Consider the following 25,749-nt stretch of genomic DNA (forward strand, 5'->3'; position numbering starts at 1 on the left):
GTTAGAATCGGCCAGTGAATGAGTCCAAGGGCACACCTGATGACAGCTGAAATGTATTTTATTTAGTCTGTTAGCTTTGCCTAACCACCACCCATTTAAATAAATAAAGCAAACCTCAAATTAACTCTTAAACTCTAAAATCTTAAAAAACACGTACCCACACATACTAGATCATATCAATCATGATTGCAGAGTATTGTCAGAATCCTTCACCCCAGAATTGGTGTTGGTCAGATATATTTCAGATTGAGAATCACATCCCCAAAACCTCCCACACGTATCCCCCAACCCTTCCTCCCCACAGCAGCATCTCTGCCTGTGGTAGATCCTCATTTGTTTAAAAAAAAAACAAAAAAAAAAACGGACATTTATCCTAGTGGAGGATTCCCCTCCTTTAAAGATTGTACAGGGGAAGTGGAAGCTGATGTTCAATCTGTGTACATGGTAAAGTGATCCAGACCCCTGTCCAAGTGTATGCAGGTCAATAAGTGCATCCTGGGCATTCTGCCACCAAGCACCAATTTCTAAGGCAGCCATTTGGTCTTCTGTTCAAAGGTTTACCAAGCTTTGGAAGGTGAATGAGACATCATCAGCTAATGCCAATTATAGGCATAATGTTTTGCAAGCAGCATTTTGACTGGCCAGTATAATTTTCCTTAAGTTATTTTTTTGCCTGCTCCACTGTGGTACTGCTTTGGGATGCCCCAGTAGGCAATGATCTAAAGCAGTGCTGTGTCTACCAATAAATGAAAGAAGGATTTTTCCTCTCTCCCTAATACTACTCTTCTCTGTGCTCATTAGAGGGCACAGCAAATGTCCCTTTTGGTTTCACAGCTTCCACATATTTAGTTTGTTTTTCCATTGCTGTCATGTAACTAAGCTTATTCCACCATGTAAGGGGTTTTGGACACTAGCTTGGAGCCTTTCCTTTTATGTCTTGTTTTTCAGCTGTACGTAGCGTTCTGCTTTTGCTGGTGATACTATACCCAATAGGGGCTGATCTAAATCAGGGCTTTGTCCTCCAATCAATTCAGAAAAAATTATTTTACAGCTGGACACAAAACAAATGTGTTTTTCCTAAAATGATTTTGCTTTTGGGAGCTCCTGGCGTGTGCCAAAGCCAAAGTCGTGGTAGCCTGCACTTTGTGGTGCCGGCTACCACCTGTTAATCCTAGTTAGACCAAGATTTTATGGCTGCAGGGTCAGCTATTGTGGGCATCCAGCTGTGACGGTTTATACGGCTCCACAGCCGGTTTCACATGCACATGAGCTAGTCACACTTCACCTCCTGAATGGTGGGGTAATCTTTTGGGACCTATGATGTGTTCCAAAGATTGTAGGGAGGAAGGGGGAGAGGAGAACTTCCACTCAGATCGCCTATGCGGTCCAAGCAGCAGTAGGAGCAGGTACCTGTCAAAATTAGGTACCCGCTCCCCCCCAAAAAAAATTACATGCCAAATGTGGCGTAGGACGGGGGAGGGGGGGGAGTAGTGCTTAAAGCATAACTTTCCCTTTTGGGCGGAGCTCTGCTTTAAAAGGTAAAAACATTTTTCTAAGAACCAACTATGGTGCAAAATTGTCACTTTTGCAGAGTTAAAATTGTTTTCAATTAACCTCTGTTTTAAATCTCATACAAAATTTCAATGTAGAAATTGCATTTCTGAAGTTTGCCGGTACTATTGTAACCAGCCCATGTTCTGCCACTTAAGGGCTGGTTCACACCGTTTTTTGGTGCTTTTTGCAGAAATGCACTATAGTTCTTTTAACATGGTTTCCTATGGGACAGGTTTACTGCTGCATTTTTGGAAAGGGTCAGGGACTTTTTTTTCCCACAACATAATGCTTTATTTGCTTTTTCGGATCAATAGACTTCAATGGAGAAGCTGCAAAAAAGCATGTAGTGCGTTTTTACACCTGCGATTTTGCCACAATTTGCGTTTTTAATCTGTCCCGAAACAAATTGGCCAATAAAAAGCATAAAAAATGCAACACTCAAGATTGTGGTAAAATCGCATGTGCAAAAAATGCAAAAAGCACTGCAGAAAAGATCCAAAGCAAACTGCATTGGTATGAACCGAGCCTAAGAGGGTTTTGTCCTTTTCTGACTCTTCCTTCCTTTAACCACTTAAGCCCCGGAGGATTTTCCTGCTAAACGACCAGGGGGTATTTTGCGATTCGGCACTGCGTGACTTTAACGGACAATTGCGCGGTCGTGCGACGCTGTACCTAAACGAATTTGACGTCCTTTTTTCCCCACAAACAGAGCTTTCTTTTGGTGGTATTTGATCACCCGTGCGATTTTTACTTTTTGCGCTATAAACAAAAAAAGAGCATACATTTTGCAAAAATAACAATACTTTTCACATTTTTTTATATGAAATTCCCCCCAAAAAAATGTAAAAATCAAAATTTTTTAACATTTTCGGCCAATTTGTTTTATGCTACCTATGTTTGGTAAAAAAAAGCGCAAAAAGCATATTTTGATTGGTTTGCGCAAAAGTTATCGCGTTTACTAACAAAGGGAAAGATTTTTGTCATTTTTGTTGTTTTTTTTTTAACGTGCAATGGCGGCAAATTTTTTTTGCGGTACTGCGACATTGCGGCGGACAGATCGGACCCTTGACTGACATTTTTGACACTTTTGGGGTTACCAGTGACATTTCTACAGTAATCAGTGCTATACATATGCACTGTTACTGTAAAAATACACTGGTAGTGAAGGGGTTAACCTTATTTGGGAGGGAGGGGCTGTGTGTATCCCTAGGGGCGTGCTTTCTACTGTGATTGGCTGTGGCTTGAGCTGTAAGGACACTGATCAACGGATCTACATACTAGATCCGCGTGATCAGTGTCTTTACAGCGAGGAGAATGACAGGTGGCTTGTTTACACAAGCTGCCTGACATTCTCCCTCTCCCCCGCCGATTGCCGAGTGACCAGCGGACATCGGGTCCGCTGGTCACACGCACGGGGGGGCCCGTGACCGCGCGGGAGCGCGCTCGCTCCCCAGAGCCTCACAGGCGAGCGAAGTAGACCTACGTCACTCTGCCTGTGAGGGGCTGACTGCCGCAGTAAATATACTGTGAGCAGTCGGCAAGCGGTTAAAGGGAAACTCCAGTCAAAAATTAAATTTTTCCTATTAATATTATGTTAAATATCTTTATCTTTTGATGATATTAATTTTCTGCCTAGCTGCTTGTGGAGCTTAGAAAGTCTTATCTAAGCTGGACAAACAGCTTCTTCCTGTTGTTCATGGACAACTCTATTTCCTGTTATCTGAAATTTGATAAGCTGTATCTCACTTCCTAACAAAGTTGTAGGTCTTTCTTAGACAGGAATGCCTAGATCTGCCCAGCACCACCCCCATCCCTCCAATCCTTCACCATGATCTCCTCCTGTCTTCATTGCCTTGTTTAGACTAACAGCTTCTCCTGAGAGAGAGAGCGAGGGGGGTCACGTGACCAGCACAATATATGAAATAAGGTATAAAAGGAACATTTGTGAAAGTTTAGAAGGATACAGATCCATTTCTATTGCTCATTACATGTTAGTAATGAGTTTTAGGCTCCGTCTCCACTAGTGCTATTTGTCATTCAACTTTGGACACATTAAGTCGCATGACAAGTCACAGCCCATTGATTTCAATGGCACCCGTTCCCATCTATGCCACTTTGAAAATCAGCGACTTTGAAAAGGTGCCTGCACTAACTTGATGCAACTTTGATCCAGAGTGTGTAAAGTTGGATCAAAGCTGCACTCAAAGTCGCTCTTCAAATCACACAACCTAAGAGTCGCACTAGTGGAAGCATAGCCACTAGACTAGAGTGGGTTTTTGGAGTCCAACTTTGATCCAGAGAGTGTAAAGTTGCATCAAAGTAGTACAGGTACCTTTTCCAAGGGCGCTGATTTTCTAAGTCGCATAGATGGGAACAGGTGCCATTGAAATCAGTGGGCTGTGACTTTTCATGCGACTTTGTGTGTCCAAAGTCGCATGATAAGTCGCACTAGTGGAAACGGAGCTTTAGTCTGTTTCCACTATTGCGATTTAGAGTGCGACTTTGATGTGACTCTGATCCAACTTTACACTCTCTGAAACAAAGTTGCATCAAAAGTTGCATTAAAGTAGTGCAGGTACCTTTTCAGTCACATAGATGGGAACGGGTGCCATAGATTAGTTGCACTATTGGAAACGTAGACTTAGTGTGGTTGCCTGTACCATGATCATTGTAGACTGTGAGCTGAGACCCCAGGGCACTTCCAGCTACACTGACAGTCCCTCCCCTTCCCCAGCTTCCTTCTACTATGGTAATCTTCATTCAAAGCCCAGCACAGCTATACTGTATATGTGTGCCCCTTCCCAGCACAGCTTTATTGTATATGTGCACCTCCCCCCGTGTCCTGTGTGAATTATTTCTTAATTTACTCATGAATTAGCATGTACAATGCATCCTTACTGATGAGAGAACACTGAGTGGGAACCGATGATCAGCTCCTCCCATCCTGTATACGCCCACTGGCTACACAGAAACAGTGCCCCTCCCTGGAAGTGATGTCACTAGCTTTCAGTAACCACACCCACTTGCTGCTCTTGGACTCAGAAGGAAGAGGGACTGAAGTCATGTGACAGCACTGAAAACTACAGAATTCAGGTAGAAAACTAGGATTTTTTCATTTTGACACATAATGCTGAACTCTGCTCGCATTAATAATTGCAGGGGAGAATTGAAGGTATAAGGCTGTACTCAAGGTAACTACAAAATGGTATGTCTGTACTGCTTTTAAAGAATGGAGGTGTTACAAATCCCAGCTGTGATGTATGCATAACTAAACTGTACTTGTTGGAAATTACATGAAAATATCTACCTGAAGCAGTTGCCCCTCTAGAATTGGAGTATATAGACAAGGGCTTGATGTGGTGTATGCTAAATCAAACTCAAAATTCAGGAAAACAGCAGAAAAAAACTGTTCACTTGACCAACTCTCCAATTTGTTTATTCATTTTATAATCATGCCATAATCAGAACCTAACTGTATTATATTATATTAGTGCCAAGGAATCTTTGAATTTAAGTTTTCATCTCAGGCCAGTTCTGGCAAAACTAGTCAACACCATGGTTTGTTTGTGGTTCTTTCTTAGTTTGCTTTTGTGTGTTATATGCATTGTAATGTAAAAGTTGGTGTAATGCTAGCTATTTCTCTCTTTCATTCATTGACCGACACAGCTCCTGATCTTCTTAACCATTAGATTATACTGCCCCCTACAGGAGTAGGACTATGTAGAAAAAAACATACTCCCTCTCTTTGCTATAGGTACTCAAGTTTTTTTTTTTTGCCTAGTCAGGAGTAAGGACCTTTTTTTTTCCTGTGAGATCTACAATCAACTGCCGGACTGGGTGACAGGCTGGATAATCTAGATCCAGTGGTCACCCCAGTCTGGCCAGCAAGCGTGCGCAGACGTCAGCTCCGTGCTAGGTCGGCCAGGACATGGCCCCACCGGACAGGGGCTGGCCTCACAAGGTCGCATACGACTGGGTCTCGGCCCGAGTCGCAGCATTCCTCCTGGCTGACAGCCCCCCATTTAGATGGAGAGGAGGTTCTGTCTGGAGCGGTGCCTGCCTGGTTCATGGTATGGTAAGTGACTGTCCCTCCTCTCCCCCTGGAGGGTTTTGGGGTGGACGTGGGCCCCTCCATGGGACGGTCGGACCCCTGGATTCCCCTCCTTACCCTTAGGGACCCCCCCACCGGATTTGGTTGTCCCTGTGGGCCATGTTGCCCCCCTCCCTTTACTGAGGCTGGCGCTGTGGGGTGGCTTGGTCCACCGCCTGGGGTGGGGGTAGGGTGCTGCTGGCGAAGGGGGCGTGCGCCGCCGGGGACCAGGCGATAAACTGTAAGGGGGGGGGTTGTACCAGGTGGGGGCTCCTGCCAGGGCCCCCCCTTTCTGCCTGTCCCATTTTCTGAGGCCTAGGGATCCCTCCTGGGTCCCTGAGAGCCTTGTGGTGCCGAGATTTTGATGTAGCCTGTGTGCTCGGGGGCTAAGTTTTTGTAGTCCGGCGGCCTTTTTGTGGTGGTTTGCCTTTGAAAATAGCGGCGGCCATGAAAGTGGAGCCCTGTGGGAGGCGATTTTGGCAGGAGGAGCCCCTCCTCATCCCCTGGTGCTGACTCCTGGATCTTTGCACTTCCTGATCGCCCCACATGGAGTGCAGATTATCCTGGTGGCTGCAGATGCTTGTTTCTGGGTGGTAAGTCTGGTGCGATCTTCTCCATCTCTGCTGAGGATCAATTAGGTGCTCTGTTACTGGTGACCGAGTGGTGCTGCCGGAGCAGTGGGGGTGTCCCTTAGCAGTGTTTTTACATCTTTTCTTGTGGGGTCCCCCTATTGACTCATGGAGTCTTTGGAGCACATTTCCCCACCTGATCCCCCCCTCAGAGGCTGCAGGGCCCTCCAGGTCCCTACCATCCATTGATGCACTGACGGCAGTCCTGGGTGGAGGTGGTTTGTGGGCGACAGGCTAGCAAAAAGCGCTCTCTGTCTTCCCCTGTCCCATCTTTTTCCTCAGATCCTGGCTCTGATTCCCCTGCCGCGGACATGCAACACTCTGCTTGGTCTGCGACCACGCGCCCTGAGTTCTCAGATAGTGAGGATGATTCCTCCACTTCTGCAACCGCGCACAAAACGGCGCTGGTGGATGCACTGATTGTATCTGTGCGTGAGACCCCAAAAATGGAGGACGCAGCTGAAGCTGCAACGGAGGTGTCGGTTCCCCTTGGCACTCACAAGCCATCCAGAGTGGCAAAGGTGTTTCCCTTCCCCGCCTATTTTGACAGAATTGTTGCTTAAGAGTGAGAACGGCCAAATTGTCCCCTTGTGGTCCCTAAGCGGTTTGCTATGAGGAGTCCATTCTTGAAAAGTGCACTGTTCCACCGGTGGTGGACCCTCTGGTTTCCAGATTGAACAAAGCAACCATGATTTCAGTTGAAGAGTCCCCGGCCTTTAAGGACCCGGCTGACAGGAAGGCGGAGGCTGTGGCCCGCAATATATACACCCTGGCTGGTTCGGCACCGAGGCCGGTATTTACCATTGCACTGGTGTCGCAAACTCTGACCAAGTTTGCTAAGCTTTTACGCCATGACCTGGAGGGGGAACAGCTCCCCCCTGCCTTTGCTGAGCTGGTGGGCCAGTTGGTCCAGGGGCTGAAGTTTATATGTGATGCCTCTTTGGATGTGGCTCCCCTAGTCGCTAGGCTCTCTGTTTCAGCAGTGGTCCTTTGGCGTATTTTTTTTTAGCTCAAAGGCTGGTCTGGGGACCAGTCTTCTAAGCAGGCCTTGACTGAGCTTCCTTTTCAAGGAGATCGCCTGTTTGGAGCTACCCTGGATGACATCATTAGGGTCTCACAGAGGGGGAAGAGTACCTTTCTTCCGCAGGCTACTAAGGGCAAGGACCCTAGTTGAAGACGTGGACCATCCTTCTCGGCTCATAAGAGGTTTTTTTCGGCCCTCAGGGGCAACTGACAAGGAATCAAAGCCTTTCAGGGCCTCCTCTGGTGGATCCAAGCGAACTTGGTCTGGCAAGTCAAGAGCAGGCTTATCCAGACCCACGGACAAAGCTCCTTCAGCATGAAGGTGCGCCATCACTCATATTTGTGTTGGGGGGCGTCTTTGCTTTTTTCCTGGCCCGTGGACTTCCCTGGTCAAAGACAAGTGGGTCCACAAAGTCATAAGGTCCGGCTACAAGATTGAGTTTTACTCTTGCCCCCTGGCAAGGTTCTTTCCTTCCGAATTGTGCCTGTCCCAGGACCACTTACAGGGTCTGTTTGGGCGGTACAAGACCTGTTACTTCAAGGGGTAATAGTCCCGGTTCCGACATTGGAACATTTTCAAGGTTTTTAATCAAACCTGTTTACAGTTCCCAGGAAGGAAGGCAAGGTGTGTCCAATCCTGGACCTCAAGGCGCTGAACTGCTTTGTGCGTGTGCAGAAGTTCAGAATAGAGTCCATTGTCACGGTGGTGGCATCCCTGCATCAGGGGGATTTTCTTGCCTCTATCGACACATTCCAATATGTGTGCCGGTCACCAGCGCATCCTTAGCTTTGCTGTGGGAGAGGAGCATTATCAGTTTGTAGTGTTACCCTTTGGTCTCCCCTCTGCTCCTCGGGTCTTCACAAAAGTGTTCGCCTCGGTGCTAGCATTGTTATGCCAACAGGGGATCGTAGTACTGGGCTACTTGGACGACGACCTCCTGCGAGCAGAGTCTCCTACTGGTGGAAAACCTGATAATCACATACGAACTCTGAGGGAGTTCGGCTGGATTCTGAATTTTCAGAAGTCTGCTCTGGTTCCGTCCACAAAGCTGGACTATTTAGGTCTGACTCTGGACTCGGCCTTAACCAGAGTGCCCCTTCTGGATGCATCCTCGGTAAAAATTCTGCTTAGAGGATCTGGACACTGGAAGAGTCCAGATTACCGATCAAATTTCTTGGAACTCCAAGCAATCAGACTGTGCTTGGAACTTTAGACGGATCGTCTTCAGGGATCTCCAGTGCGCATTCAATCGGACAGTGCCACGGCCATGGCTTATGTCAATCACCAGGGGGGGCACGAAGTGTCCTTGTGGCTCTGGGGGTAGCCGGCATTCTAAGATGGGCAGAAGGGTTCATTCCAACCCTCTCCGCCGTGCACATTTCCGAGGTGGGAAAACTGGCAGGCGGATTACTTCAGTCGGCAGGCGTTGTACCAAGGGGAGTGGTCCTTTCATCCGTAAATGTTTCATCAGTTGTGTCTCCGGTAGTGCATTCCTGTGGTAGATCTTTTGGCGTCCTGGCTCAACAGAAAGGTGCAGAGGTTTGTTGCTCGGTCACAGGATCCTCTGGCAGATGCCACAGGCGTGCTGGTGGCCCCATGGGGTTAGTATCGTCTGATTTACGCCTTTCCTCCTCTCAAGCTTCTGCCAAAACTTCTACGCAGGATCGAGGCAGAAGGGATTGCGGTCATCTTAGTGGCCCCGGACTGGCCTCACGCCGACCTGGTGCGGCTTGTCACCGATGTTACTTGGAAGCTTCCTCCCAGGGAGGATTTGCTGTCCCAAGGACCAATCTTCTGTCCTGCTTACAGTCTCTGGCTTTGACGGCTTGGCTGTTGAACGCCAGGTGCTGATGGATAGAGGTTTGTCTGAGTCAGTGATTCCAATGCTGTTTAAATCTAGGAAATCTACTTCTAGAAAGATCTACCATTGTACGTGGAAGACGTACATTGTGTGGTGTGAGGCTCTTGGGGTTCATCCTCATTCTTTTTTGGTGGCTCGGATCTTGATCTTCCTTCAACGGGGCGTTGAGCAGAAACTGGCCTTGAGTCCTATCAAGGGCCAGGTGTCGGTCTTCTTTCAAACACCCTTGGCCACACACTCCCACTTTTTCTTCAGGGAGTTCAGCACTTGGTCCTCCAGTGCTCCTCCAGTCTCTGTTACTGCCTTGGGACCTCAATTTTGTGCTCTGTCTTCCAGAAGCCTCCCTTTGAGAATCTTTGGGAGATTCCCCTGCTTACGCTGTCCCAGAAGGTGGCCTTTTTAGTGGCGATCATCTTTGCACGCAAGGTGTCTGAATTGGTGGCGTTATCCTGACGTTCATCTTACTTGGTGGTTCACAGAGATAAGGTGGTTCTTCGCCCCTGTCCGTCGTTCCTTGCAAAGGTTGTCTCTGATTTTCATTTAAATTAAGACATTGTGTTGCCTTCCTTGAGTCCCAGGCCAAAACATCCGAAGGAAATTGCTTTGCATGCTTTGGATGTGGTCCAGGTGATTAGGGTGTACTTGGCAGTTACGGAGTCTTTTAGGAAATCAGACTCACTATTTGTTCTTACGGATGGGCCTTGGAAAGGGTTATCTGCTTCCTATGCGACCATTTCCAAATGTATCAGACAGAGGGTGGTTTTGGCCTATTCCATCAAGGGTCGGGTTACTCCTTTCCCTGTTAAGGTGCATTCTACTCGGGCGCCTCCTGGGCCTTCTGTCATCAGGCATCAGTGGCAGGTTATCAAGGCGGCCACCTAGTCGTCGGTGCACCCTTAAACAAAGTTCTATATAGTGGATGTGTTGGCATCTGCGGGTGCTTCCTATGGCCGCAAAGTTTTGCAGGCTGCTATTTAGAGTACCTGGTCCTCTTTGAGGGTGTATTGTTCTTTTCAGTTTTGTTGAGCTCCTGTTTACCTGGTTGGCTATAGTTTAGCCTTGGGAAATTCTTTTTCGCTGTTCCCGCCTCTCCTGTTTAACACCGCGTTGGGATGTCCGAATGGTTAAGAAGATCAGTAGCTGTGTCCGTCAACGAACGAAAGAGAAAATTGGATTTTTGACTTACTGTAAAATCCATTTCTCTGATGTTCATTGACGGACACAGCACCCACCGCTCTGTGGAGTTGTAATTCTTCTGACACTGCTTGTAAACAAAACTGAAAACCTATAGCAGAGAGGGAGTATACCCCCTGGGGCTGCCCATAGGCGTACCCAGACTTTTTTCTGCCTAGTGTCCTACTCCTGTAGGGGGCTATGGTTAAGAATATCAGGAGCTGTGTCCGTCAATGAACAGCAGAGAAATTAATTTTACAGTAAGTCAAAAATCCTATTTTTAAGCACTTTTACTAATAAAGCTGCTGTTCCACAGTGTGTCTGATATTGAGCCATTTCTGTGTGAAGACTACAGGAAGCAGTTTGCAGTTCTTGGCAGCAACAGGATAGACCTACCTTACGGAACACGAAAAGGAGGCAAGTTTTTTTCTTTTACATCTTTGTAGTTCAGATCAGTCTTTTTTGCTTTTAACAATTCACTGCTATACAGAAAATAAAATGTTTTTATTGCTGCTTGTGTCCTTGTATAGGTTTTCCCATGTTTCCTGTCCAGGGGGAATGATTGGAAATGTCCCCATAGCAATAATGGGCAATAATTAAAAACTGGCAGAGCTTTTTTTTTTTTTTTTTAATTAAACTCTTTATTGAAAAGAGAAACATGAGAAGAAACAGTGTGATAAACACCATTACAAGGATCAACAAAAGGAAGGATGATTCTCGTATATAAACATAAAATCGGTAAAAAAAAAATTGGTAATGCTCGCCTGCAAGGCAAACTAATGAAAGGTAACAAAGTATGTAGTACCTATAGCCAAAAAGTTCAGTATTACATTAACATACAGTGCATTGAGAAAGTATTTGGCCCCCAGGCTTCAAACATAAAGATATAAAACTGTAATTTCTCTGTCGCTCATTGACAGACGTAGTCCTCGTTGATTAATAACAACTCGGGTTATACTGCCCTCTACAGGAGTAGGACTAGACAGGAAAGAAAACGTTCTGGCCACACCTTAGGGGCAGTCCCAGAGGGTATATCCTCTCTCTCTCTCTGCTACAGCAAATCAGTTTTTTTCTGTCTAGTTAGGAGTAAGGACCTAGATGCCTTGCTGGGATCTTCGGTCCTGGCAGGATTTTTTTCTTAGATTTTTTTAGACAGCTTTTTTCTCCAGTGTTCCTGTGAGATCTTCAAGCAAGAAAGCTGGAACTGGGCGACGGGCTGGATGTTGAGATCCAGTGGTCACCCCAGTTCAGCCTACGAGCGCGTGCAGGCCATAGCTCCGCGCTGTGTCGGCCACGACATAGTCCCACTGGACGGGGACTGACCCTGCGAGTTAAACGTCTCTCGCCTGGACGCCAATGACCAACAGAGTCACGGCATCCGTATTGGTCGGCAGCCCCCCCACCCCGGTGGAGAGGGGTTCTGTCAGGAGTTGGCACCCGCCTGGTTACGGTATGGTGAGTAGAATGTTCCCCCTCTCCCCCTGTCGGGTTTGTCGGTGGACGGGGGCCCTCTCTGGGATGGTAGGTGGGTCTCCCCTCTATCCTATTACATGTCACAGATCCCCCTATTTGAGTGTGATTGTTTGTGAATAGAAACCAGGAGGCTTGGTTTGGGAGCTGACAATCTAGAGTCATTGTAAGACTGTAAAGGTGACTGAAGTCAGTGGCAGTACAAAAGGGCATTACTATTGAATTAAAAGGTATCCCACCTGTCAGAGTGTGTACACAGCCTGAGTTACTGCAGTCCAGATCGCCATTCCTCCAGCAGCCCAGGGACCGCATGCGGCCCACCAGGGTCCTATACCGCCAGCCAGGCTTTTTTCATCATTCAGGGTGAAGTTTGTGGGGCCAAGCTCCTGCAGGCCGCCAGGCCGAATACATACTTCCCACAGGCCGCTGCTATCCCACACAGGCCACCGCCATTGTTTGGTAGATCACACGAGGCCACCATATTGGCGTAGCCTCGTGTCTCCAGCATGGGGGCGGCCATGTTTGAGGTGACCAAACACCTCGAGGAGCTATGGGGAGGCGCCGGAAGGCGTGTAAAGGGGCGGAGCCGCCTCCTTTTACCCGGGAAAGCAAGCCAAAGACTTCCTGTCTGTAATAGACAGTGCTGGAACAGGTTGTATTGAAACTTCTGAGCATCAAGTGGTGAGCCTTGGGGTCTCTCTCTCTCTGTAGGGGTCCTAAAGCAGGTAACACTAAGGGGCGCTGTGGCGCTGGGGGTCTAAAAAAAAAAAAAAGAAAGTTTTATTTTTGCAAATAATTTTTTTTTTTTTTTTCTTCCCGGCAAGTGCTGGAATAATCATGGACCCTGCCACACAGTGCCCCCACCTGATCCCCTCGAGGTGGCCGCAGGACCCTCCAGTTCACAGAATATTGATGCATTTACAGAAGTTTTGGAGTCTTTGGTATCCCGGGTGGAGATAGCCTGTCAGGGACGGGGGAGAAAGCGACCCCCGCCTACCCCTATTTCATCTGATACTTCAGATTCAGATTCTGAGATGGTCATTGCAGCTGCAGGTCCCTCTGCATGGGGCTGTTGTCTCAGGTAAAGTTCCCTCAGACAGTGAGGAGGACGTTCCTGCCTCCGCCATAGCACAAGAAGCAGCATTGGTGGACGCACTAGTTGTGGCGGTCCGGGAAACCTTAAGACTTGAGGTTTTACCGGCAGAGATAACCGAGATAGAAATTCCCTTTGGTACTAGTAAGCCTACCAAGACGGCGAAGGTTTTTCCCTTACCCAAATGTTTTGGTAATAAAATCAAAGAGGAATGGGATCATCCTAAACATACCCTTACTGTTTCCAAGCGCATTGCTAGACGCTATCCGTTTGAGGAATCCCTCATTAAGAAATGGACGGTACCACCAGTGGTGGATCCACCTATTTCCAGACTGAATAAAGCCACGGTAATCCCGTTGGAGGACGCTCCGTCCTTTAAGGATACGGTGGATCGGAAAATGGAAGCGGAGTCCCGCACCATTTTTTCCCTGATAGGGTCAGCCTTTAGACCAGTGATTGTCATTGGTTTAGTTTCACAAACATTAACGGAATGGGTAAGATTGTTACGCCATGACCTAAAGGGGGAAGGTATCCCCCAGGCAGCGTCTGATTTGATGGAGCAAATCATACAAGGACTGCAGTTCGTCTGTGACGCAGCCCTGGATGCTACCCCCTTGTTAGGGCATGCATTGATGTCAGCGGTAGTCCTCAGACGTGTGCTGTGGTTAAAGTGCTGGTCGGCGGATCTAGGTTCCAAAAAAACCTTGGCGAATCTCCCTTTTCAGGGGAATCGCCTATTTGGGGCCACCCTAGATGAGATCATTAAGGATGTCACTGGGGGCAAGAGCACTTTTTTGCCGCAGGCTGCTAAAGCTAAAGGACCTCGTAACAAGCGTGGACCTTTCTTTGCCGCTCATAAAGGGTTCGTTCGCTCCGCTGGGGCGAGCGGGAAAGGCAAAGCCCCTCTAGGAGGGTTCAAGAGGCGCTGGTCGGGCAAACAAAAGGCCGACTCAGCCAAACCTGAAGTCAAGGCTAACACAGCTTGAAGGTGCGCCCCCACCTGGCTTAGGGGTGGGGGGACGTCTTCACCGGTGTTCAGATCTAGGACTTTCCTGAATCCCGGACTAAGGGGTTCAGGAGATCATACGATCAGGATACAAGATCGAGTGTCGATCACTGCTACCGGTGCGATTCTTCCCTTCCAACATTTAGGTGCTACAGGGAGCGATAGTTCCCGTTCCCTGAACAGATCATTTTCCTTACCTTTTCCAAGGATCATTCTCAGTTCCCTCCAGGAATCTGATCCGGTTGAGCAAGCGGACCAAGGAGCCTCTAGTCGGGTGACTTCGGTCTCTTATGCTCAACCAGGAGAAATCACCACTCCTGATAGGAATCAAGTTTCTGATAAATGTGTGGGAACAGAGAGCGATCAGACTTTGTCGGATTACCTGGACCAAGCAGCTCTAGGGCAGCCTGGTTCGGATCCAGTCAGACAATATCTGGGTGATGACTTAGGTCGATCACCAAGGATTTCACCATCTGTGTCTTCATCAGAGCATCCCGGAGGGGGATCTGTTGGCATATCGGCTCAACAGGAAGGTGCGGAGGTGGGCAACGCGCGCCCGCGATCCTCTAGCGGACGCAGCAGGCGCGCTGAACGGCCTGTAAAGGCAGTGTCAGCTACTATATGTCTTCCCTCCTCTCAGATTGCTGCTGAGATTTCTCCGCAGGATAGAGATGGAGGGAACTCCAGTTATCCTGGAAATTCTAGGCTAGCCTCGTCAAGCCGGTCAGGCCGACTTGGACATACTAGTCGCGAACGCTCCTTGGAGACCTCCTCTCAGGGAGGATCTGCGGTCTCAAGGACCGATCTTCCATCGTGCTTTACAGTCGCTGGTTTTAATGGCCTGGCCATTGAGACCCAGGTACTAAAGGACAGAGGGCTGTCAGCTTCAGTTATTCCTACTCTAATTAAAGCAAGGAAAGCGACTTCCAGCAAAGTCTATCATCGCACATGGAAGACTTATATTGCGTGGTGTGAATCTTTTGGATTTCCGCCACGTACCTATTCGGTGACCCGAATCTTGGCTTTTCTGCAAAAGGGGGTTGAGCAGAAACTATCCTTGAGCACCATCAAGGGTCAGGTTTCAGCATTAGCAATCTTCTTTCAGAAGTATTGGCTACTCATTCCTTGGTGCGGAATTTCATCCAGGGGGTGCAGCACTTGGCTCCGCCAGTCCGCGCGCCCTTACCACCCTGGGATCTTAATTTGGTTTTGTCGGTTCTGCAGAAACCTCCCTTTGAAAATATCAGGGAGATTCCCTTGCTTACATTATCCCAGAAGGTGGCCTTCTTGGTGGCTATCACTTCTGCACGCAGGGTGTCTGAACTGGCTGCATTATCATGCCATTCCCCATATCTAGTGGTTCATAGGGATAAGGTAGTTCTTCATCCGAAGCCATCCTTTCTTCCTAAGGTGGTTTCAGAATTTCATCTGAATGAAGATATTGTGCTACCTTCCTTGTGTCCTCAGCCCAATCATCCTCGGGAATATGCGTTGCATTCCTTGGATGTGGTTCGGGCAATCAGGGTATACCTGAAGGCTACGGAAACGTTCCCGTAAGACGGATTCACTTTTGGTGATCACGGATGGCCCCAGAAAGGGGTTGCCTGCATCTGCCGCAACTATCTCCAAATGGATCAGACAGACGGTGGTACAGGCTTATTCTATTAAGGGTCGGAATCCTCCGTTCCCTGTTAAGGCGCACTCCACTCGAGCGCTCAGTACTTCCTGGGCCTACCGCCATCAGGCGTCAGTGGTCCAGGTGTGCAAGGCGGCCACCTGGTCGTCGGCACATACCTTTACGAAATTTTATAAAGTTGATGTGATGGCATCGGCAGATGCCTCATTTGGCCGCAAGGTTTTGCAGGCCGCAATTTGAAGAGACCGGTGGTCTACCTCGAGGGTTTTTTTCCGTTGGAATTTCAGTTGAGTCTAATCGTGTGATTGATGAGCCTTTAAAACTTCTAGTTGGCACCGGTTGGGCCTTCTAGATTGGATTTTGATTTCCATTTTCCCACCCCTCATTTGTGGTACTGCTTTGGGACGTCCCGAGTTGTTATTAATCAACGAGGACTACGTCTGTCAATGAGCGACAGAGAAAAATGGATTTTTGTAAAATCTTACCGTAAAATCCTTTTCTCTTAAGCTCATTGACAGACGTAGTACCCGCCCCTCTGTTTTGGAGTTGGGTTGGGTTAAATTCTCTAAACACTGCTTTGTGACATAACTGATTTGCTGTAGCAGAGAGAGAGAGGATATACCCTCTGGGACTGCCCCTAAGGTGTGGCCAGAACGTTTTCTTTCCTGTCTAGTCCTACTCCTGTAGAGGGCAGTATAACCCGAGTTGTTATTAATCAACGAGGACTAAGTCTGTCAATGAGCTTAAGAGAAAAGGATTTTACGGTAAGATTTTACAAAAATCCATTTTTTTTGTGAAGAATCAACAAGTGGGACATAATCATGAAGTGGAACGAAATTTATTGGATATTTCAAATTTTTTTAACAAATAAAAAAACTGAAAAATTGGGCGTGCAAAATTATTCAGCCCCCTTAAGTTAATACTTTGTAGCGCCACCTTTTGCTGCGATTACAGCTGTAAGTCACTTGGGGTATGTCTCTATCTGTTTTGCATATCGAGAGACTGAAATTTTTGCCCATTCCTCCTTGCAAAACAGCTCGAGCTCAGTGAGGTTGGATGGAGAGCGTTTGTGAACAGCAGTTTTCAGTTCTTTCCACAGATTCTCGATTGGATTCAGGTCTGGACTTTGACTTGGCCATTCTAACACCTGGATATGTTTATTTGGGAACCATTCCATTGTAGATTTTGCTTTATGTTTTGGATCATTGTCTTGTTGGAAGACAAATCTCCGTCCCAGTTTCAGGTCTTTTGCAGACTCCACCAGGTTTTCTTCCAGAATGGTCCTATATTTGGCTCCATCCATCTTCCCATCCATTTTAACCATCTTCCCTGTCCCTGCTGAAGAAAAGCAGGCCCAAACCATGAAGCTGCCACCACCATGTTTGACAGTGGGGATGGTGTGTTCAGGGTGATGAGCTGTGTTGCTTTTACGCCAAACATAACGTTTTGCATTGTTGTCAAAAAGTTTGATTTTGGTTTCATCTGACCAGAGCACCTTCTTCCACATGTTTGGTGTGTCTCCCAGGTGGCTTGTGGCAAACTTTAAACAACACTTTTTATGGATATCTTTAAGAAATGGCTTTCTTCTTGCCACTCTTGCATAAAGGCCAGATTTGTGCAGTATACGACTGATTGTTGTCCTATGGACAGAGTCTCCCACCTCAGCTGTAGATCTCTGCAGTTCATCCAAAGTGATCATGGGCCTCTTGGCTGCATCTCTGATCAGTCTTCTCCTTGTATGTGCTAAAAGTTTAGAGGGACGGCCAGGTCTTTGTAGATTTGCAGTGGTCTGAAACTTCTTCCATTTCAATATTATCGCTTGCACAGTGCTCCTTGGGATGTTTAAAGCTTGGGAAATCTTTTTGTATCCAAATCCGGCTCTAAACTTCTCCACAACAGTATCTTAGACCTGCCTGGTGTGTTCCTTGTTCTTCATGATGCTCTCTGCGCTGACCTCTGAGACCATTACAGTGCAGGTGCATTTAAACGGAGACTTGATTACACACAGGTGGATTATATTTATAATCATTAGTCATTTTATGTCAACATTGGATCATTCAGAGATCCTCACTGAACTTCTGGAGAGAGTTTGCTGCACTGAAAGTAAAGGGGCTGAATAATTTTGCATGCCCAATTTTTCAGTTTTATATTTGTTAACAAAGTTTGAAATATCCAATAAATTTCGTTCCACTTCATGATTGTGTCCCACTTGTTGTTGATTCTTCACAAAAAATTACAGTTTTATATCTTTGTTTGAAGCCTGAAATGTGGCAAAAGGTCGAAAAGTTCAAGGGGGGCGAATACTTTCACAATGCACTGTATATGCAGTCAGTAAAAATACCAGTTAAATAGCTGGTAGCTCTTAGTTGTATAAATTAAGTAAAAGCAGCAGATGATGTGATGTATACTTGAAATAGACACTTATGTAACCACTGACTCATCTTCAATGCATGTAGAGGTATGTTCTTGCCATCTGTCCCAGATCTTATGATATTTAACGGGGCACCCATCTATGGATGTAAATAACTTTCTTGTATGGCAGCATAAGGTTAACAGCAGCCACCCAGTTCTGGACTGCCGGGGGTGAAGTCCTTAGCCATACCCTAGCAATCAACATAAAAAGCATTTCTTGCAAGAAAATATGTAGATGTTTGTCACTGTCTGGATTAGGGAGGAGACACAAGAGGCACTGCTTGGGGCACAGGGTTAATGGAAAGCCTATTTGATCATGTAGGAATCTAACCACCTGGGACCAATAGCCTTGAGTGACGGGGCATGACCATATCAAATGGTAAAAAGTGCTGCTGGTCTAACTACATCTTGGCCACAAAGGACTATAATGTATCCGGTACCTAGATAGACAAAAGGGATAGCACGGATTTAAAGGGCCAGTGTACCTTTTTGTCATTTTATCAAAATGGAGTCCCAGGGTGAAAATTTCCCCGCTGATCTTGTGTGTGCATCCGGATCTAATTCCCTAGCATCCCTGTCTGCAGTCGTGGAAGCTCTGGCGTCCAAAGTTGATCTTGTCATGTCACAAGTTCCTATTAAAAAACGGCCGATGCCCTCCCACTCTTCCGAATTTGAGCCTGAAGTGGTTGCCACGGACACTGCTCTCCCTGAGGGTTCCCTGTCCTCACACTTGGACGGCGAGGAGGATGAGTCCTCCTCCGCTGCAGTGCAGGAACGCGCTTTGGTGGAAGCACTGATTTGCTCCGTCAGGGAGACTTTGTATATTGATAAAGAGCCCACACAGTCAGGAAAGTGGGTTGTCTTCGGCTCCTGCAAAGCCCAGAAGTGAGGTCAGGTTTTCCCTTGCCCCGAGGAGTTTCATGAGACAGTTAACGAGCAATGGCGGCACATTAACCACATGCTGGCAGATCCTAAGCGTTTTTAACGTCACTACCCTTTTGCAGACGCAGTTTCCACTCGTTGGACCTTGTCACCTAAAGTGGACCACACTGTGTCCCGGTTGAATGAATCCACGGTGGTTCCTGTGGAGGACTCCCCAGTGTTTAAGGACCCAGTGGACAGGCGCCTGGGATCTCTTTTCCGCCACCAGCTCCTCAAGCCTGTGTTTGCTTCTGTGCTGGTCTCTCAGACGGTCACGGGATGGATTAAGGTGCTTAAGAGCAACCTGCTGGCGGAGTCGGTTCCCCCGACTCTCATTGAGCTCACGGATCAAATGGCACAGGCCATGGTGTATCTGTGCTACGCTCCCCTGGTCACGAGATTGTCTGTGGTGGGGATTGCTATCCACCGCATGATCTGGCTGAAGAGCTGGTCGGCGGACCAAGCCTCTAAGAAGACCGTGTCTAAACTCCCCTTTTTGAAATTCTTGCAAAATGAAACAAGGACCCTCAGTCCTTGGACAGCATTATTCGTTTGAGCCGTCTCACGAGGTCGGAGCTTTCGTGGTGGCTTCTGTCGCCTGCCCTGAGCCAGGGCAAGTCCTTTCTGCCGCTGTTGTGGATGGTGATCACCACGGATGCCAGCCTGAGGGGCTGGGTGGAGTTCTGGGCACTCTTTGGGCCCAAGGTATGTGGTCAAGTGAGGAATCTTCCTTGCCGATCAATGTCCTGGAGCTCAGGGCGATAAAACTCTGCCTGCTACATTGGGCGTCTCGGTTGCACGGTCACCCGGTTCGGGTTCAAACCGACAATGCCACGGCTGTGGCTTACATCAACCACCAAGGGGGCACCAGGAGTGCCCAGGCGGCCAAGGAAGTGGCCGAGATTCTGACTTGGGCCGAGGCGCACATTTCAGCTCTCTCCGCTGTTCACATTCCTGGAGTGGAGAACTGGCAGGCGGACTATTTGAGTCGTCAGTCCTTGGATCAGAGGGAATGGTCCCTGTATCCGGAGGTGTTTCGCCTCCTGTGTGCCTGGTGGGGGACACCGGACGTGGATCTGTTTGCGTCTTGTCTCAACAGACAGGTGGACAGGTTCGTGGCCAGGGCTCGAGATCTTCTGGCGGATGACATGGACGCGTTGGTGGTGCCTTGGCACCGGTATCGGCTGATTTATGCCTTCCCTATGATTCAACTGTTGTCCAAGTTCCTCCGCAGATTGGCATTGAAACAGGTGCAGGTGATTCTGGTGGCTCCAGACTGGCCTCGTCGGTCTTGGTACACGGACCTCGTAAGGATGGTCGTCGAGCCTCCCTGGTGGCTGCCTCTGCGGGAAACTCTACTTTCTCATGGGCCGATTTTCCATCCTGCTTTACGGTCTCTGGCTTTGACAGCGTGGCTGTTGAAAGCCAGGTGTTGAGAGAGATAGGGGTCTCTCTGATGCCGTTATTCCTACCTTGTTAAGGGCTCGAAAGACTACCTCCAGGAAGATTTATCATCGTACCTGGAAGGCGTATATTGCCTGGTGTGAGCCGCAAGGGTTGCATTCTCTTTCCTTTTCGGTGGCGAGGGTCTTCGCTTTCTTGCAGAAAGGTGTGGAACAACATTTGGCTTTGGGCATGCTTAAGGGTCAGGTGTCGGCCTTGGCCATTGACTTCCAGCACCCCTTGGCGACGAATTCCTTGATTCGCACCTTTGTTCAAGGGGTGCGTCATCTGGCTCCTCCAAGGAGATCCCCCTTGCCTCCGTGGGATCTGAATTTGGTTTTGGCCGCTTTGCAACGACCTCCCTTTGAGAATTTCAGAGAAGTCTCTTCCTGTGTTGTCCCAGAAGGTTGCCTTTCTGGTGGCTATAATCTCTGCTCGCAGGGTGTCTTGAGTTGGCGGCTCTGTCTTGCCGTTCACCTTATCTCGTCGTTCATAGGAATAAGGTTGTTCTGCGACCACCTCAATGAAGATGTTTTGTTGCCTTTGCTTTGTATGAAGCTCAAGCATCCCAAGGAATTTGCTCTGCATACTCTGCATATGGTCCGGGCGGTCAGGGTTTGTCGGCCACAGGGACCTCATAATTGTTCGGCTGCGTCCGCTGCAACCATTTCCAAGTGGATCAGACAGACTATTGTTCAGGCCTATTCACTGAAGGGTCAGGTTCCTCCTTTCCCTGTGAGGGCACATTCTTCTAGAGCATGGGAGTGCCTCTTGGGCTTTTTGCCTTCAGGCTTCTGTGGCTCAGGTGTGTAAGGCGGCGACCTGGTCGTCAGTACACACTTTTACAAAATTCTAGAAGATTGACTTATTGGCATCCGTGGATGCTTCCTTTGGCCGCAAGGTTTTGCATGCTGCTGTTTGCTGAAGAGACTTGTTTTTTCTCTTCCTGGGGTGAATTTTCGTTTTGGGGTTAGCTGCTGTTGGTTGAGCTTCTGTTGCCCTGTTGGCCACGTTTTGTTTCTGGCCTTGATGGATCGTTACCGTTTTAGTGGTTGCGTTTCTTCCCGCCCCTCATGCCTACACTGCTTTGGGACATCCCATTTGTGAGGATACTATGAAGTGGCTGCATCTGTCAGAGGACGTAAGAGAAAATATAATTTTTGTAAGAACTTAACGTAAATTTTTTTTCTCCGAGTCCTCTGACAGATGCAGCCCCCCACCCCTCTATTTAGGGTTGGTTGTCTTTTTCCTTCACTGCTTGCTACGAAACTGATTAGTAAGCTAAGTGTGTCTGGGGGTAATGTCTAAGGGGACAGCCCCTAAGGGTGTGTCTAGTGAAAAATTTTTCTAAATAGTTTCACTGCCTAGTCTACTCCTGTAGGTGGCGCATTACCCATTTCTGAGGAAACTATGAAGTGTCTGCATCTGTCAGAGGACTCGGAGAAAATAATTTTACGGTAAATTCTTACAAAAATTCTATGTTTTTTCAAGTCATTAAAGTGGAACTTAAGCCTAAGGAAATAAAATTGGCAGACAAGCAGGATTTTTAATGCAGAAGAGATATGCTTTGTGTCTCCTGCTTTAAAGCTACATACCTGTGTGTCTGCCCCTGTACAGTGAGCCACGCCATGCCCTGCTCACTGCACAAATTTGGCAATGCCGAATCTGATTGAACTCCCGTGCATGCACGGGGGTGACGTCACCCCTGCCTGACCAATGACACAGCGGCCAGCGATCGAGACCCAGAAGCGGCTGCCCAAAGATGTCAGAGGCCAGGCAGGGAGCTTGAGGACGACACATCGCTGGAACTGAGGTGAGTATTGTCCAGCTCTAAATTTTTCAGTTCCACTTGTGTCGTTTAAAAAAAAAAAAAACTATTTTACTTGCTGACCGCGATATAGCTGTATGATGGCTACAGCGGAGCTGGCTAGTTCCGGGACAATGTCAGTGTCATATGACGTCCCCCACTGATTGTGCCCGCCACAGTGCGTGGGCGGCACACTCTGTGACCGCGGACACAGCTGCTCATAGATCAGGGTAAAGAGCCATTTAGCAGCTCTTTACCACATGATCAGCTGTGTCCATTCACAGCTTACATGATGTAAACAGAAGATGGTTATCAGCATTCCTTTTGTCATACTGTTAGCGTGAGGAAAGGAGAGGCGAGCCGATAACCGACTTGTGTAAAAGGTACATCTACACTGATAATCAGGGCACTGATCATCTGTGCAGTCCCATCAGTGCCCTCCAGTGTTGCCAATCAGTGCACATCAGTGAAGGAGAAGAATTACCTCTCTGCAAAATTAGCAAAACCAAACTATGAAAACCGTTTTTGTTTTTTACATTTTTGGTCTTTTTTTCATTTATTTAGCAAAAAATAAAATTCTGTTTGTGTGAAAAAAAAATTATAAAAATGTCATATGGGTACAGTGTAGCATGACCACGTAATTGTTATTCAAAGTGCGGCAGTGCTGAAAGTTGGCCTGGGCAGGAAGGGGGTAAAAGTGCCCATTAGGCAAAAACCACACCAGCTAAAATAAAAGTGAATGTACTCATCTTTTCAGCAGCCCATGTTTTGAAAAAAATGCTGTTTCATTGCTCTGCCACACTGTAGTTTCTCCCACCATCTCCTACATTACTTTGGGACTTACAAGCCAGCTCCTGGAACCACTGTAGCTGTGCATAGTAATCATTCAGCTTCTAGATTTTATTGTCAAAGCTTAATTGAACAAGCACGCTAGAAGCTGATTGGTCACTATGCATTTAGCAGATACAGTGCATCCGGAAAGTATTCGCAGCGCTTCACTTTTTCCACATTTTGTTATGTTACAGCCTTGTTCCAATATGAATTAAATTCATTATTTTCCTCAAAATTCTACAAACCATACCCCATAATGGCAACATGAAAGTTTGTTTGAAATCTTTGCAAATTTGTTAAAAATAAAAAATACTATGTACATAAGTATTCACAGGCTTTGCCATGACACTCAAAATTGAGCAAAGGTGCATCCTGTTTCCATTGATCATCCTTGAGATGTTTCTACATCTTGATTGGAGTCCACCTGCAGTAAATTCAGTTGATTAGACATGATTTGGAAAAGCTGACAGCTGTCTATATAAGGTTCCACAGTTAACAGTGCATGTCGGAGCACAAAGCAAGCCATGAAGTCCAAGGGATGGTCTGAAGATCTGAGGCTGTATTGTACCTAAGCACAGATCTGGGTAAGGGTGTAGAAAAATGTCTGCAGCATCGAAGGTCCCAATGAGCACAGTGGCCTCCCTCATTCGTAAATGGAAGAAGTTTGGAACCACCAGGACTCTTGCTGGAGTGGGTCGCCCGGTGCAACTGTGCAGTCGGGGGGGGGGGGGCATTGGTCTGGGAGGTGACCAAGAACCCGATGGTCACTCTGACAGAGCTCCAGCTTTTCTCTTTGGAAAGAGGAGAACCTTTCAGAGGAACAACTGTCTCTGCAGCACTCCAGCAATCAGGCCTGTATGGTAGAGTGGCCAGACAGAACTCACTCCTCAGTAAAAGGCACATGACAGCCCACCTGGAGTTTCCCAAAAGGCACCTGAAGGACTCTCAGGTCATGAGAAAAAAATTCTCTGGCCTGATAAAACAAAGCTTGAACCCTTTGGCCTGAATGGCAAGCATCATGTCGGAAGGAAACCAGGCACCTCTCATCACCTGGCCAATACCATACCTACAGTGAAGCATGGGTGGCATCATCATGCTGTGGGGATGTTTTTCAGTGGCAGGAACTGGGGGACTAGTTGGGATCGAGATGAATTCAACAATGTACAGAGACCTTGATGAAAACCTCCTCCAGAGTGCTCTGGACCTCCAGACTGGGGCAAAGGATTAACTTCCAACAGGACTAAGACCCTAAGCACACCACCAACATAACAAAGGAGTAGCTAGGGGAGAACTGTGTCCTTGAGTGGCCCAGCCAGAGCCCAGACTTGAGCCCGATTGAACATCTCTGGAGAGATCTGAAAGTGGCTGTGCACCGATGCTCCCCATCCAACCTGATGGAGCTTGAGAGGTCCTGCAAAGAAGAATCTTAGAAACTGCCCAAAAATAGTTGTGCTAATAAGCGTGTAGCATCATACTCAAAAGACTTGAGGCTGTAATTGGTGCCAAAGGTGATTCAACAAAGTATTGAGCAAAGACTGTGAGACTTACGTACATGGGACTTTTTATATTTTTTATGTTTAATAAATTTGCAAAGATTCCAAACAAACTTCTTTCACATTGACAGCATGGAGTATTGTTTGTAGAATTTTGAGGAAAATAATGAATTTAATCTTTTTTGGAATAAAGCTGTAACATAACAAAATGTGGAAAAAAAGTGAAGTGCTGTCAATACTTTCCAGATGCACTGTATAGTTTTTGGCTACCAGGGACCCTGCTCCGACAGGGTCATTTTAATGTTCAGTTCTTATACAGCTGAAATCGAAAATTAGGTTGGTGTGGGACTGTCTGCTCTGTTAGCTGGCTGGACATGGGCTTAATAAAGGATGAAAGCTCAAGATGGAAGTCATGCATGTGGTTATCCTCACCAGTATCACAAAAATGATCCAGGAAGTTGACCGGTGACAGTTACAGAATTGCATGCTGTAAAAAGTGCCATCCTATTACACCATGCAGTCATGTAGCCCTTGAAGGAGTACGTGACTTACAATATTTCTTTTGGCAGGTACACAAATTCTGTGTCTGTTTCTGTTGTTTGTTCAACTGTTTGGAAGGTCTTTTGATAAGCACCTAGAAACTGAAACTTAAGTTTCTCTAGCGCTCATTGACAGACGTAGTCCTCGGTGATACACCACCTTCGGGTTATGTTGCCTCCACAGGAGCAGGACTAGACAGGAAATTAAAAAGCTCTGGCCACACCCTAGGGGCAGTCCCAGAGGGTATATCCTCTCTCTCTCTGCCTCAGCAAATCAGTTATTTTCTGTCTAGTTAGGAGTAAGGACCTAGATACCTTGCTGGGATCTTAGGTCCTGGCAAGATTTTTTTCTTAAAGGATTTTTTAGACAGCTTTTTTTCTCCAGTGTTCCTGTGAGATCTTCAAGCAAGAAAGCTGAACTGGGCGACGGGCTGGATGTTGAGATCCGGTGGTCACCCCAGTTCAGCCTACGAGCGCGTGCAGGCCATAGCTCCGCGCTGGGTCGGCCGCGACAAAGTCCCATTAAAGGATTGACCCCGCGAGTTAAACGTCTCGCTGAAACGCCAAAGACCATGAGTCACGGCGTCCATATCGGTCGACAGCCCTCCCGCCCCGGTGGAGAGGGGTACTGTCAGGAGTTGGTGCCCGCCTGGTTCCGGTATGGTGAGTAGTATGTTCCCCCTTTTCCCCTGACGGGTCTTGTGGTGAACGCGGGCCCCTCTCTGTATGGTAAGATAGAGTCCCTCTCTATCCTATAAATGACACAG

General features: G+C 47.4%; 1 protein-coding gene across 2 annotated transcripts in view; it reads left to right on the forward strand.

Annotated features, from left to right (window-relative positions):
* The window catches only part of ST3GAL6 (ST3 beta-galactoside alpha-2,3-sialyltransferase 6), a 323,183-nt gene that overhangs the window by 216,302 nt on the left and 81,132 nt on the right, over nt 1-25,749 (forward strand). For both annotated transcript variants that reach the window (XM_082245491.1, XM_082245492.1), the window contains one exon: nt 10,648-10,752. In XM_082245491.1, the coding sequence (XP_082101617.1) occupies nt 10,648-10,752 (105 nt within the window). The remainder of the gene's footprint in view (nt 1-10,647; nt 10,753-25,749) is intronic.

The sequence above is a fragment of the Pelophylax lessonae genome, assembly GCF_965119305.1.
Source record: "Pelophylax lessonae genome assembly, chromosome: 2".
Classification (NCBI taxonomy): Eukaryota; Metazoa; Chordata; class Amphibia; order Anura; family Ranidae; genus Pelophylax; species Pelophylax lessonae.